Source organism: Neophocaena asiaeorientalis, unplaced genomic scaffold, assembly GCF_003031525.2.
Source record: "Neophocaena asiaeorientalis asiaeorientalis breed wild unplaced genomic scaffold, Neophocaena_asiaeorientalis_V1.1 scaffold493, whole genome shotgun sequence".
Lineage (NCBI taxonomy): Eukaryota > Metazoa > Chordata > Mammalia > Artiodactyla > Phocoenidae > Neophocaena > Neophocaena asiaeorientalis.
The window spans coordinates 55,430-70,274 of NW_020172669.1; the positions used below are offsets into that span (position 1 = coordinate 55,430).

The following is a 14,845-nucleotide window of genomic DNA, read 5'->3' on the forward strand; positions in this document are numbered from 1 at the left end:
AATTTGATAGGGATTGCATTGAATCTGTAGATTGCTTTGGGTAGTATAGTCATTTTCACAATATTGATACTTCCAATCCAAGAACATGGTATATCTCTCCATCTGTTGGTATCATCTTTAATTTCTTTCACCAGTGTCTTATAGTTTTCTGCATAGAGGTTTTTGTCTCCTTAGGTAGGTTTATTCCTAGGTATTTTATAATTTTTGTTGCAGTGGTAAATGGGAATGTTTCCTTAATTTCTCTTTCAGATTTTTCATTAGTGCATAGGAATGCAAGAGATTTCTGTGCATTCATTTTGTATCCTGCAACTTTACCAGATTCATTGATTAGCTCTAGTAGTTTTCTAGTAGCATCTTTAGGAGTCTGTATGTATAGTATCATGTCATCTGCAAGCAGTGACAGTTTTACTTCTTCTTTTCCAATCTGTATTCCTTTTATTTTTTCTTCTGATTGCCGTGGCTAGGATGTCCAAAACTGTGTTGAATAATAGTGGCGAGAGTGTACATCCCTGTCTTTTTCCTGATCTTAGAGGAAATGCTTTCAGTTTTTCACCATTGAGAATGATCTTTGCTGTGGGTTTGTCATATATGAGAGTGATATTGGCCTGTAACTTTCTTTTTTTTTGTAGCATTTTTGTCTAGTTTTGGTATCAGGGTGATGGTGGCCTCATAGGATGAGTTTGGGAGTGTTCCTGCAATTTTTTGGAAGAGTTTGAGAAGGATGGGTGTTAGCTCTTCTCTAAATGTTTGATAGAATTCGCCTGTGAAGCCATCGGGTCCTGGACTTTTCTTTGTTGGTTGATTTTCAATCAGTTTCAATTTCATTACTTGTGATTGGTCTGTTCATATTTTCTGTTTCTTCCTGGTTCAGTCTTGGAAGGTGATATCTTTCTAAGAATTTGTCCATTTCTTCCAGGTTGTCCATTTTATTGGCATAGATCAGAATGTTCCATGTGCAGTTGAGAAGAGAGTGTAATCTGCTGTTTTTGGGTGGAATGTCCTGTAAATATCAATTAAATTTATCTGGTATGTTGTATCATTTAAAGCTTGTGTTTCCTTATTAATTTTCTGTCTGGATGATCTGTCCATTGGTGTAAGTGAGGTGTTAAAGTCCCCCACTATGATTGTGTTACTGTTGATTTCCTCTTTTATAGCTGTTAGCAGTTGCCTTGTGTATTGCAGTGCTCCTATGTTGGGTGCATAGATATTTATAATTGTTATATCTTCTTCTTGGATTGATCCGTTGATCATTATGTACTGTCCTTCCTTGTCTCTTGTAACATTCTTTATTTTAAAGTCTATTTTATCTGATATGAGTATTGCTACTCCAGCTTTCTTTTGATTTCCATTTGCATGGAATATCTTTTTCCATCCACTCACTTTCAGTCTGTATTTGTCCCTAGGTCTGAAGTGGGTCTCTTGTAGACAGTATATATATGGGTCTTGTTTTTGTATCCATTCAGCTAGCCTGTGTCTTTAGGTTGGAGAATTTAATCCATTCACGTTTAAGGTAATTATCGATATGTATGTTCCTATTACCATTTTCTTAATTGTTATTGGTTTCTTTTTTTTAACATCTTTATTGGAGTAAAATTGCTTTACAATGGTGTTAGTTTGCTTTGTAACAAAATGAATTAGCTATACATATACATATATCCCCGTATCTCCTCCCTCTTGCGTCTCCCTCCCACCCTCACTATCCCACCCCTCTAGGTGCTCACAAAGCACCGAGCTAATCTCCCTGTGCTATATGGGTTCTTCTTTGTAGTTCCTTTTCTTCTATTGTGTTTCCCACTTAGAGAAGTTCCTTTCGCTTTTGTTGTAGAGCTGGTTTGGTGATGCTGAATCTCTTAGCTTTTGCTTGTCTGTAAAGCCTTTGATTTCTCCATCAAATCTGAATGAGATCCTTGTCAGGTAGAGGAATCTTCATTATAGTTTCTTCCCTTTCATCACTTTAAATACACCGTGCCACTCCCTTCTGGCTTGTAGAGCTTCTGCTGAGAAATCAGCTGTTAACTTTATGGGAGTTCCCTTGTATGTTATTTGTCATTTTTCCCTTGTTGCTTTCAATAAGTTTTGTTTGTCTTTAATTTTTGTCAATTTGATTATTATGTGTCTCGGCATGTTTCTCCTTGGGTTTACCCTGCCTGGGACTCTCTGTGCTTCCTGGACTTGAGTGGCTATTTCCTTTCCCATGTTAGGGAATTTTTTGACTATAATCTCTTCAAGTATTTTCTTGGATCCTTTCTCTCTCTCTTCTCCTTCTGGGACCCCTATAATGCAAATGTTGTTGTGTTTAATGTTGTCTCAGAGGTCTCTTAGGCTGTCTTCATTTCTTTTCATTCTTTTTCTTTATTCTGGTCCACAGCAGTGAATTCCACCATTTCTGTCTTCTAGGTCACTTATCCATTCTTCTGCCTCAGTTATTCTGCTATTGATTCCTTCTAGTGTATTTTTCATTTCAGTTATTGTATTGTTCATCTCTCTTTGTTTGTTCTTTAATTCTTCTAGGTGTTTGTTCTTTAATTCTTCTAGGTGTTTGTTAAACATTTCTTGCATCTTCTCGATCTTTGCCTCCATTCTTTTTCCGAGGTCCTGGATCATCTTCACTATCATTATTCTGAATTCTTTTTCTGGAAGGTTGCCTATCTCCACTTCTTTTAGTTGTTTTTCTGGGGTTTTGTCTTATTCCTTCATCTGGTACAAAGTCCTCTGCCTTTTCATTTTGTCTATCTTTCTGTGAATGTGGTTTTCCTTCCATAGGCTGCAGAATTGTAGTTCTTCTTGCTTCTGCTGTCTTCCCTCTGGCGGATGAGGCTATCTAAGAGGCTTGTGCAAGCTTCCTGATGGGAAGGACTGGTGGTGGGTAGAGCTGGCTGTTCCTCTGGTGGGCAGAGCTCAGTAAAACTTTAATCCACTTGTCTACTGGTGGGTGGGGCTGGGTTCTCTCCCTGTTGGTTGTTTGACCTGAGTCGACCCAGCACTGGAGCCTACCCGGCTCTTTGGTTGGGCTAATGGTGGACTCTGGGAGGGCTCACGCCAAGGAGTGCTTCCCAGAAGTTCTGCTGCCAGTGTCCTTGTCCCCACGGTGAGCCACAGCCACTCCCCGCCTCTGCAGGAGACCCTCCAACAGTAGCAGGTAGGTCTGGTTCAGTCTCCTATGGGGTCACTGCTCCTTCCCCTGGACCCTGATGCGCACACTGCTTTGTGTGTGCCCTCCAAGAGTGGAGTCTCTATGATTCCCCCAGTCCTGTCGAAGTCCTGCAGTCAAATCCCGCTAGGCTTCAAAGTCTGATTCTCTAGGAATTCCTTCTCCCATTGCTGGATCCCCAGGTTGGGAACTGACGTGGGGCTCAGAACCTTCACTCCAATGGGTGGACTTATGTGATATAAGTGTTCTCCAGTTTGCGAGTTACCCAACCAGCAGTTATGGGATTTGATTTTGTTGTGATTGCACCCCTCCTACCATCTCATTGCGGCTTCTCCTTTGTCTTTGGGGTGTCTTTTTTAGTGAGTTCCAGTGTCTCCTGTCTATGATTGTTCAGCAGTTAGTTGTGATTCTGGTGCTTTCGCAAGAGGGAGTGAGCGCATGTCCTTCTATTCTGCCATCTTGAACCAATCTCTGTGTCATTTAATTCTAATAACCACTCAGTTGGCGTATGTAGGACCTACAGTGTATAAAACAGAAAACTTAAAGCATTTTACACTATTCCTCGTCTAATCCTCTGGTCATTCACATGAGGTCATCCATGGCATTACATACACGGAATTTACAGTGATGAAACAGATTCAGAGAAGGACAGTGACTTGCCCAACTCCTCTTCCCCTACTCTGCTTTAGTTGTCTTATTAGTACTTATTATTTGTGAATATAATATATATCAATTTATGTATTCGTTTGTCAGCTCCACTAGAGTATGCACTCCATGAGGGCAGGGAATGTATGTTATCTGTGGCTGTGTAACAAATTACTCCAAAACTCAGTGCCTTAATACAACGTGCATTTATTATGTCACAGTTTCTGTGGGTTAGGAATTCAGAGGCAGCTTAGCTGAATGATTTCAGCTTAGGCTCTCTCATGAGGTAATAGTTCAGATGTCAGCTAGGGTTGAAATCATCTGAAGGCTTGACTGGGGCTGGGACATCTGCTTCAAGGATCACTCATGTAGTTGTCAGCAGGAAGGCTTTGTTCCTCTCTGGCTATTGGCTGGAGGGCTTAGTCTCTCACCACATGGGCTTCTCTTCATGACATGGCAGCTGGCTTCCTCCAGAGTAAACGATCAAAGACAGAACAAGGCAAAACCTTATAATATACAAAACGTCTTTTATAGCATAGCATTGGCGGTGACGTACGTTCACTACTGCCATACTCTATTGGTGACACAGACCAATCCTGATATGTTGTGGGAGGGACTACACAAGGGTGTGAATAACTGGAGTTGGCTTTCATCGGGGGCCATCTTGGAGGCTGGCTAACACAGACACTTTCTCTCTTGTTTACTATTATTACTATTATCCCAACATGGAGAAGAGTACTTTGCATATTGTAGGTCCTTAGTAAATATTTGTTGAATGAGTGGGTGGGTGGATTTAGAACACAAAATGTATGTCTTTAGAAAAAGGACCATTCGTGGATCCTAAGTTGTTGGGGAGGGGCATGGAAGATGAGTACTAAAATAAAAATAATTGTCAGATGTAAAGTGTAAGGAGAATTCACTCATTTTTTTTATTATATCTTTCCGTCAGATGTGGAAACATGAGGGCTTTTTTGCACTCTATAAAGGATTTTGGCCAAACTGGCTTCGACTTGGACCCTGGAACATCATTGTATCCTTTTGGAACATGAGAATGGAAGTACGTGCTTCAAGCTCCCAGGTAATTCTAGGCTATAGGAAGGAAAATTTGATTATTGAAGCCTTTAGGCAAGTGAGAATCTACTCAAGCATTCTAATGGTGACCACTGCGGGTGGAACTAAGTACAGAAATGGCTTTCAGTTGGAGTCTAATACAAACTAAAGGGATTAGAAAAGAAATGCCAAAGTTTCTTTTCCTCTTTAAAACAAACAACAACAACAAACACAGCCAAATCTGGAAGGGGCTAGGAAGTTTTGGGAAACCCTGCTAGGAGGTGTCCACAGGAAGGTCCATGCTGAGGTAATCCATATTTCCTACCCCTAAGTGTATGACTAAAATAGCTGGGGAAATAATAAGACAGAAAACACTCATAGAGCAAAAGAATCCAGAGCGAAGCAGGGCTCTTTCCTCATGGATGACCCTCCTTCCTTTAGCTGTGTTTGAGTGCCTCCTATGGGAAGAGCCATGAGTTGGATAGTGTGTGTGGTGGTGTTTGTACAGTGGTGAGCACTTCAGGGTTGAAAAGTAATCCTTGCCCTTGTGGAGTCTATAGGTTAATGGAGATAGTATCTCCCTCCCTCCTTGGGATTCCTCTGATCGCCTAATGTCTGTAACAGTTACTCTAGCACTGAATTATATGTCATTGATGTTCTTGGATATTTGTGTGTGTGTGTGTGTGTGTGTGTGTGTGTGTGTGTGTGTGTGTGTGTGTATGGGTTCTGTTTGCCCCTGAAGAATATAAATATGTTAGAATTTTAATATGTTTATATTGCTAAATGCCAGCAATCAAAATAGGCACTTGGTGGGCACTCAACACATGCTTGATTTGCTAGATATTGTTTTAAAAAAGACTTTTAAGCAAATGCAACTTAGAATAGCACAGACTAAGTACCTCAATTTAAGAGAATGCAATGCACAATTTTAGAACCGGGTTTGACTTTCAGTATCATCCCAGTGATCTTCCATGACTTACTCTTCAGTTTTTTATTACATATGAGCAGCTCAAGAGGCTTCAAATCTAAGGACTGAATATATGTGAGTCAAGCCCTGCCAACCTTTCTACTCTTCTTTTCCCTTTTTCTGTGTTCTAATGTATTTTGACAAAGTTGTAAGTGTTTACTGAATCATTGGTCTCCCAAGGCCCTCCTGATGGAAGAACGATAGGATGGTTCAAAATTGCTCATGTGTTTGTGTTGCCATGTGAACTTTTCCCTGAGAGGGAGTATTAACACTGAGACTCTGGCCCCAGATTGGTATCTTCTGTGAAGATGGATACTGATAGACACTCAAAATGACCTTCTCTTCAAATGTGGGTTAAATGTAGTTTGTTAGCCCCAGACTTGGGCTAGAGCAGAAGGCATAGGCCAGGGCAGTTACTGCTATTTATGTTACAGACCTCGGTTCTCATTAAAGTATTTATTGGCAGAATAACTTTGGCTTTGTCTTCATTTACTGTTTTCTCATTTGCCAAATCTTTATATTATATTCTCCAGAAAGCAATAAAGAGAAGGTGACTATGAAGTTGAGTCTGGACTCCCAAAGCACATTTATGGGAATGGACTAAGTACATTGTGCTTTCCCATTGCCATTCATTGTCATAAGGCCACTTGTAAACATCAGACAAGTGGTTCTATCCTAAAGAATGCATAAACAAACAAGGGGCTCATTTGGAAGTTTCCACAGATAAAATGCTTAAAGGCTTAAAAAGAGGCTTAAAATAGAACCCTGTGTGCAGGGTTCTAATTGTCTTACAGGCAAAAAGTTCTGGCTACTTTCTTGTACCAGAATAGTGCCTACCACATTGTAGGCACTCAAATATTTGTGAGATGAATACTTTAGTTCTTCATCTTTATCCATTCATTCATTTGTTCAACAAACATTTATTGTTATCTATTATGTTTTAGATGCTGGGGATGTAAAAATAAATTAAAACATAGTCTCTGATTTCAAGGTCACATTATAGTAGGAGAAACAGACATGTAAGTAGGTACTAAGTACAGTACAGTAGGTACTAAGTACTGTCTGAGAGATGAACTAAGTGCTGTAGAAGCACAGAGGAGGAAACAATTACCTAGGGGATTGGCCAAAGGCTTCATAGTGGAGGTGACAGTTGTGCTAAAAAGCAGATGTTACCAGGTAGATAAGGCAGGGAAGGACATTCCAGGCAGGGGAATGGGGGAAATTTCAGCATGGCTGAAATAAAGGGTTATGGTTTTCAAATACCACCTGAGGCAGAATCACCTGGAGATCTTGTGAAAATGTAGATTCTTGCACCCTGTCACCTGAGATCCTAACCTTATTTGGGGCAAAAGCATTTGCTTTTGTCATAGGCACTTGACGGAGGGTGATCCTTAGATTACACTTTGTGAAGCACTTGTAAAGAAATATGGGCTAGGGACTTCCCTGGTGGTCCAGTAGCTAAGGCTCCGCACTCCCAATGCAGGGGGTCTGGGTTCGATCCCTGGTCGGGGAACTAGATCCCGCATGCATGCCACAACTAAGAAGTCCATATGCCACAACTAAGAGCCCACATGCTGCAACTAAGCCCCGGTGCAGGGCTTCCCTGGTGGCGCAGTGGTTAAGAATCCGCCCGCCAATGCAGGGGACACGGGTTCGAGCCCTGGTTCAGGAAGATCCCATATGCCGCGGAGCAACTAAGCCTGTGCGCCACAACTACCGAGCCCATGCGCCACAACTACTGAAGTCCACGTGCCTAGAGCCCGTGCTCTGCAACAAGAGAAACCACTACAGTGAGAAGCCTGCACACCACAACCAAGAGTAGCCCCACTCGCTGTAACTAGAGAAAGCCTGTGCGCAGCAACGAAGACCCAACGCAACCAAAAATAAATAAATAGATTAATTAAATAAAAAAAAGATCTGGTGCAGCCTAAATAAATAAATAAATATTTTTAAAAAATAAGGTGATTTGAAAACAGAAAAGTAATGTTAATTAAAAAAAAAGAAATATGAGCTAGAATGAAAGGAAATTAGAATAGTGTGGCCAAAAGGGTCAAATTGTGAAGGGTCTCTATATATCCTAAGAAAGAGTTTGGCTTTTATCCTGGAGGGAGGGGCCAGGCAAAGGAAGTTTAAAATAGAGAATAATATAACCAGCTTTTATTTTTTAGGAAGATAATCCTTGTGTGGAGGGTAGCCTGGAAGGGAGCAACCTAAACAAGGTTAAGCCCCACTGAGCTTTACTCCCCTTTTTGTACAGGTAGACAAAATAGGGTCCAGAAAAGCTAAGAAAATTTGTCCTAAGTCACATAGCCTGATTATGGCAGATTTGAGGCCAGCACATAGTTGTCAGATTCTGCCACCCCACAGTGTCTTCTTAATTGTCAATCTAAAGTACTACCTTTTCAAAATAAATTTTAATAGACTTAAGTTTTTAGAGAAGTTTTAGATTCATAGCAAAATTGTGTGGAAGATACAGAGATTTCCCGTGTACCTCCTACCCCCGCATACATGCAGCTTCCCCTTGATCAAAATTCCTCACCCAGGGTGATTCATTTGTTACGGTCAATGAACCTACATTGGCACATCATTATCAGTTCACATCCATCATTTATATTAGGGTTCACTCTCAGTGTTATACATCCTGTGGGTTTTGACAAATGTATAATGGCATGTATGCACCATTATAGTATCATACAGAATAGTTTCACTATCCTAAAAATCCTCTGTGCTCTGCCTATTCAGTCTTCCCTCTCCCCCAAACCCCCAGAATCCACTGATCATTTCACTGTCTCTATGGTTTTGCTTTTTCCAGAGTGTCATATAGTTGGAATCAAACAGTATGTAACCTTCTTAGGCTTATATGGGCTATACTATATATAAGTATATATCACTTAGTAATATATACTTAAGGTTCCTCCATGTCTTTTCATGGCTTTATAGCTCATTTTCTCTTTTTTCTTTCTGAATGTACCACAGTATATTTATCCATTCACCTACGGAAGGACGTCTTGGTTGCTTCCAAGTTTTGGCAGTTATGAATAAAGCTGTTATAAATATTCATTTGCAGGCGTTTATGTGGACACAAGTTTTCAGCTCATTTGGTTAAATACCAAGGAGTGCAATTGCTGGATTGTATGGTAAGCATATGTTTAGTTTTGTAAGAAACTGCTAAACTATCTTCCAAAGTGGCTTATAAAGCTTTTATGTGCCAGATACTGTTTTAAGTGTATTATGTTTATAAAACTGTTTACATCCTTTCAACGACCCTATGAGATAGGTACTATTCTTATTTTTCAGGTGAGGAACTGAGGCACAGAAAGGTAAAAACTTCATTCCTAGGAAATGGCAGAGCCAGGATTCTAACCCAGGCCATCTGGGTCATGAGCCCATGCTTATAATCACCATGCTAGAGGTGTACTGACTTAGCCTTGTCCAGGGTCACTTAAAGTTTATGGCAGGTAAGCAGTAAAAAATACTGATTTCATTAGTTCCCCTGTCTTTATAGCACCCTGGGAGAAAGAAGGTCAATGGTCGTTGTGGTTGATCACTCTTTGACACTTAACTGTAAGACTAGATTTAAATTACTTTCCTGGAGACCTGTGACTGCAAATATATCATTTTCTTCTTATTCTCCACTTTCTACTGCTTCCTTATGTTTCCTTTGTTGGCTTTTCTTCTCCATGAGCTCCTTCCTCACTAGCCCCCTCTTCCTCCCCAGTCTAAGTGAGCATACCATACACACAGGAGTTTGTTCTTGTTGTATGTAATGCTATTTATTGAAGAATAGATGTCACTGATTTCTTTTTTTTAAAGTCTTTATTGAATTTGTTACAATATTGCTTCTGTTTTATGTTTTGGTTTTTGGCCCCGAGGCGTGTGGGATCTTAGCTCCCTGACCCGCACCCCCTGCATTGGAAGGTGAAGTCTTAACCACTGGACTGCCAGGGAAGTCCCAGATCTCACTAATTTCAAATTGAGTAATTTGAACATGGGACTAGACTTCTCACCCTCTTTCCTCCCATGCAAAGAAGTCTGCTGTTAGGCTTATAAATTTATGGGAGGAATGATTAAACTTCTAAGAACCTGATTATAAATACTTCTTTTCTATTCACTAAAACATATCCCTTAAGGGATAATATTTTTGATCTTCATATCTTCTCAGTTAGCATGGCCACTCACATTAATCTTAATTCCTGAGGTTTCAGTAAAGGATATCTCTTCTCTCTATCCAGTGTCTCAGATCAGCATCAGAATTCAGTTGTATTAGGGGCTGTGCCTAACTCATTATAAACACTCTTCATGCATCCTTGGCTCTCCCGTTTATTTAGCAAATAAGAAAAACAATTTAACACATCATTGCATAAGATTACTAAGGGACCTGGTAATCTTAAAGTGGTAGTTGGAATTTTGGATCATGAGCCCGTTTTCCACATTTGAAATAACCTCACAGCCATTCAGCTCTAATTTCTTGGTTCAGTTTTCTTACTTTTTAAACCACCTCTGAGATGACAGAGATGACTGAGATGACATCAGTTTGCTCTTCCATAGGATGTGCTTTAGTATTTGTCGGATGGCTCAGTGGGCAAATCCGCAAAACTATTATGAGTGGTAAAAGCACAATGAACAGTTTTGTAAGACAGCATGGCATTTTACTGGGCCAATGACTGTTATCTCAGCATGTTCATCATCTTTTTAGTGCCATAATGTCAACTCAGTTGAGATAGAACTGGAACCAATATGGATTTATTATATTAAATGGGAAAGATAATTCAATCATGGAACTATTGGGTAACATCCACCAAATGAAAAGAAACCTAAAAAATTAGAGAACCCCCCAGCCCCCAGGTTCTTGGTCTGATTTTAGTCCCTCTGGAGCTTTGGAGCAAATGAATTCTGCCCGCGCCATTGTGTAGAAGGCATTTTGAAAGAAACAGGAGCTGCTTTGTGCATTAAAACAGACTCTGAGACCCTTAGCAGCTGCATTAGTTGTTTCTAGGACTCCTCATGAGAGGGCTCTTTGAGCTCAGTGGCTGCTTATGGTCCCAACAGCTTGTAAATCCAGTGAACATATGGCTGGCTAGTAGCATGTTAAGCTCTCCCACACTTCACCCTGCCACAGTGGATCCATTAGGTGGAGCACATATTTCCTGGTCAGCAAGGCTGCGAGACCATGGCTTCGAGGCTTCATCTGCATCAAGACCTGGCTCCTGGCTCCATGTGATCATATTTTCATATTCTCGTGCCTATTTAGCATTTTATGGTATTGCACAAAGCCACTATCAGAAGATTTTAAGAGTGAAAACACACTGAAATTGGTATCTGTATATCACACGATGCTGTATCAATGACGCAGTTGTCCTGTGAGGGGTGTTGTTAGACTGCTGTGTCCCGTGAGTCCAGAATTCTGGATTTGCAGATTAACTCTAGCAGTAGGGCACAGCAACAGGTTCCTTTTGTTAAAAAAAAAACTGGTCAGCCCCCTTGGTATGGTTTATGCTTTCAGGAAGCCATGCACTTTTATTTCTTTGAGATATTCATATCACTGTGGTCTGCTCATTTATGGCTCACTTGTGACTTCTCATAGCAAATATCCTAGGGAAACATTACCGTTCAAGAAAGGCCAGCAAAAGTATGAATCAAAATTCTTATAAGTGTTTAATGCTCCTTGACCTAGTAATACTACTTTGGAGAATTTTATCTTAGGGGATTAAACAGACATGTCAAAGATTTATATACAAGGGTATTTACAGTGGTATTATAACAGTGAGAAATTGGAAATAACATAAACGTACAACTATAGAAAAATGGTTAAAATATTATATACTCATGTTGAAAAACATGCAACCCTTAGAACTCATGTTTTTGAAGAAAGCTTAATGACATAGGAAAATAGCACAATATAATATTAAGTGAAGAAAACAGATGAAGGAAAATAACAGTGATCATCTCTGGGTGGTATAATTACGGGTAACTTTATGATTTTCTGTATATTCAAAAACTTCTAAAATGAAAAAAGTTGCTTTTATAATCAGAAAAAAACATAATGAACATCATGTATACATCAATATATAGCTCTAAAAGAAATCCAGGAAAGCTGGAGTAGTTTTAGCACCTAGCCCTCAGTAAATGCTTGTGGGGTAGGTAGATGGATGGACAGATGAATGAATGAATGCCAGCTGACACTTGTAGGTACCATCATTGAGTTTATATGATTGCAAGAAATAACAAATGAAGATTTATTAATTAAAAGGAGAAGATTCCAGACCAGTCAGCCATTTGAAGGATGACATGGAAGGTACTGAAGGAGTCACAAAATAAGTGAGTGGCTGATGGCAGCAAGGGGTTGGGTCTGGCCTTGGGCCCATTGCTGTTCTCATTGCCCAGCTGTCAACACCATGTTTCCTCTTGTTCTGTGTGTCCTTGAAGTATCTCTTGAGCCTGCTGTTTTCACTGGTCTCTGTTTAGTTTGGCCAGTGACTGAGCAAGTGAGTCACAAGTTCATTTCCCATGTGAACCAGTAAACACTTCACCATATAGGAAGAAGATATCCCAAGGCTAACTCTGGCTGGCCAACTCTCAGAGATGGGCTTTTTGGTCATGTGGACAAGCAGGAGAGTGTTGGTGGATCAGGGCAACCTGCCTCTAACATTTGTGAAACCACTCAAAATGACCCTGTCCAGAGGGCTGTGTGTACTGTTCTTGAGGGTAGCCCTCTGAAATGGAGGTATGCTGTACATAACATTAGCTAGCCAAGGAATTAGTATAAAACTTAGTCATGTCACAATGTTTTTTAACGGATTCACAATAAGCTTTTCATGGAAATTATAGATGGGACCAATTGATCTACATTCTGTCTTACAAGGCCTTAATATCTTTTTGGCTATTTTGATCAAATTGCTGAACAGGATCTGGCTTCTCTGCAAGTCCATCAGGAGACAACATTTGATGTGTGAATGAAATCTAAATGTCTCCACTCCAGTGCCTTCCCTTATCTGTACAGGAGCCTGCGTCAAAGAAAGCCATTAGACTCTTTAGCATAGCATTCTGTATCTCTGCTCTTGGTGGCTTATTAAACACAGTGTTCTTAATTGTGGTTACTCTTAAACCCAAGAATATGGTAACAGTGCCTTGTTTATATCTGCTCTGTCTTGATCCTGCTAAAGTATTAGATTTATGTTTGTCTTTTCCAGCCTGAGTCACCTCTCATCACTCATTTTTCCTAATGTCTGCAGATGTGACGGATTCCCTTAAATTGGTCAGCTGAATGTTTTATTCTTTAGGTTTTTTAAGGAAGAGGAAGAGAACATTTTCTGAGTACTAACAATGTGCTGTGGTGTACTAGGCATTTTCATATGCATTGTCTGAATTAATCGTCACTATAGCCAAATAAGGTAGGCATTATCATCCCAATTTTACAAATGAGGAAACTGTGGCCTTGAGAATTTGAATGACTGAATCATAATTTGAACACTGCTCTGTTGGACTTCAAAGCCTGTGATTTTCCCACTGCGCACGCTGACTCCCAGGAATAGCAGGGTTTTTTAGACTGAACCTCATAACACAACAATCAGCTGGCCTCCCCTCAGCTCCTGCCTTTCTCCTGTAACTAGCTTCCATTCCACTTTGCTTGTGTTACCTTGGGAAGATCAGTCCTTTGCAGCAAGGCCAGGAAATTAAGCTTTGAACCACCAGTAAGGAGGGCATTGATTTGAGCCTGCTTTCAATTTTGTCCCCAGACCCAGTTACTATTTGTGTTTGTGTTTGGTACCAAATCCCAGACAAATCAATTCATACTGTTTTGGTTTCTTCTGCCCTTTTTTGTTGTCCACTCAGCAGCTTTCTGGGGAGATAATCTAGTTGAGGACCTTAAGAGACAAACTCTCTAGGAATGTACTGTGGAGACCAGGAGGTTGTGGAAAGGGTTACAGGAAAGCTCAGGAAGGCTGAGTGTGGTTCCTGGGTTTCTTCCCCACTCTATTCTTGTAGTTTCTGCTGCCAGGGTTGCCCAGGGGGAGCCTGAGTATAATTCCCAGTTGCCAACAGTCATTTTCTGTACCTGCAAGAAAGCAGGATAAGGCTGGTCTCCTGGGCCATTTTGGAGACATCCTCTTATGCAACTGAGTTTCTTAGGAAAATGCAAATTTGGGAGTAAATGGAAGAAGGTCAATCTCTGAGGAGCAAAGTGGGTCCAGTGTGGAGGGCTTGGCAGTGCCTTTTTTGGTACCTACCCCTCTTTTCCCTTTCTTTCCTTTCAATGTCTCAGAATCTGTGGTTTGGCATCGTCATCAGCAAGTAGCTACAAGTGACATAAGAGGCCAACTGAGGGGAAGGGGCACCACAGAGTTAGGAAGGTGGTGGGTTGGAGGGGTAGCAGCAGAAATAATCACAAGACAGGTGATTCGCCAAAGAAACACTGTTTTGAACACCGTGAAGTGTGGAAAAAGACAAGCTTTAGTATCTAATTCAGGTTCCTACATTCATACAACCTCACTACATAAAATGTCTGATTTACATCAGGGAGGGCAGGACCCCTCATTTCACCAAAGCAATCACTGTAGTACACAGTTAAAAAGAACAGAACCTCATTTCTCTAGTGCTGTGCTTTCTAATATGATAGCCACTGGCCACGTGTAGCTCTTGAGCATTGGCACATGGCTAGTTTGAATTGAGGTATTCTATAAGGGTAAAATATACACCAGACTTCAAAGATTTAGCATGAAAAACATAGGGTAATGATCTTTTATACTGATTGCATGTTGAATTAATGTTTTAGATATATTGAGTTAAATGAAACATTATTTTCGCCTGCTTCTTTTTTTTTTTTACCTTTTTAACATGACTACTAGAACATTTAAGATTACATAGGTGGCTTGCATTAGACTTCTATTAGACAGTGCTGCTCTAGTGTATTCAAAAATAAGATTTGAGTTTAAGCATCTTTCCAGTAGTACACTTCTTGCTTTAAGTCAGTATACCTCTACAGGAGAAACAGACTCATTGCAAAAGAAGGGCAGGGAGGAATGGAGATTTGC

General features: G+C 40.4%; 1 protein-coding gene across 2 annotated transcripts in view; it reads left to right on the forward strand.

Moving 5' to 3' along the window:
* The window catches only part of SLC25A14 (solute carrier family 25 member 14), a 35,899-nt gene extending 29,618 nt beyond the window's left edge, over positions 1-6,281 (forward strand). The window contains exons 9-10 of one of the 2 annotated variants that reach the window (XM_024739577.1): positions 4,746-4,826; positions 5,834-6,281. In XM_024739577.1, the coding sequence (XP_024595345.1) occupies positions 4,746-4,826; positions 5,834-5,875 (123 nt within the window). In that variant the 3' untranslated portion in view covers positions 5,876-6,281. The remainder of the gene's footprint in view (positions 1-4,745; positions 4,827-5,833) is intronic. The other variant, XM_024739578.1, reaches the window with a different exon arrangement.
* The last annotated feature ends 8,564 nt before the right edge of the window (positions 6,282-14,845 follow it).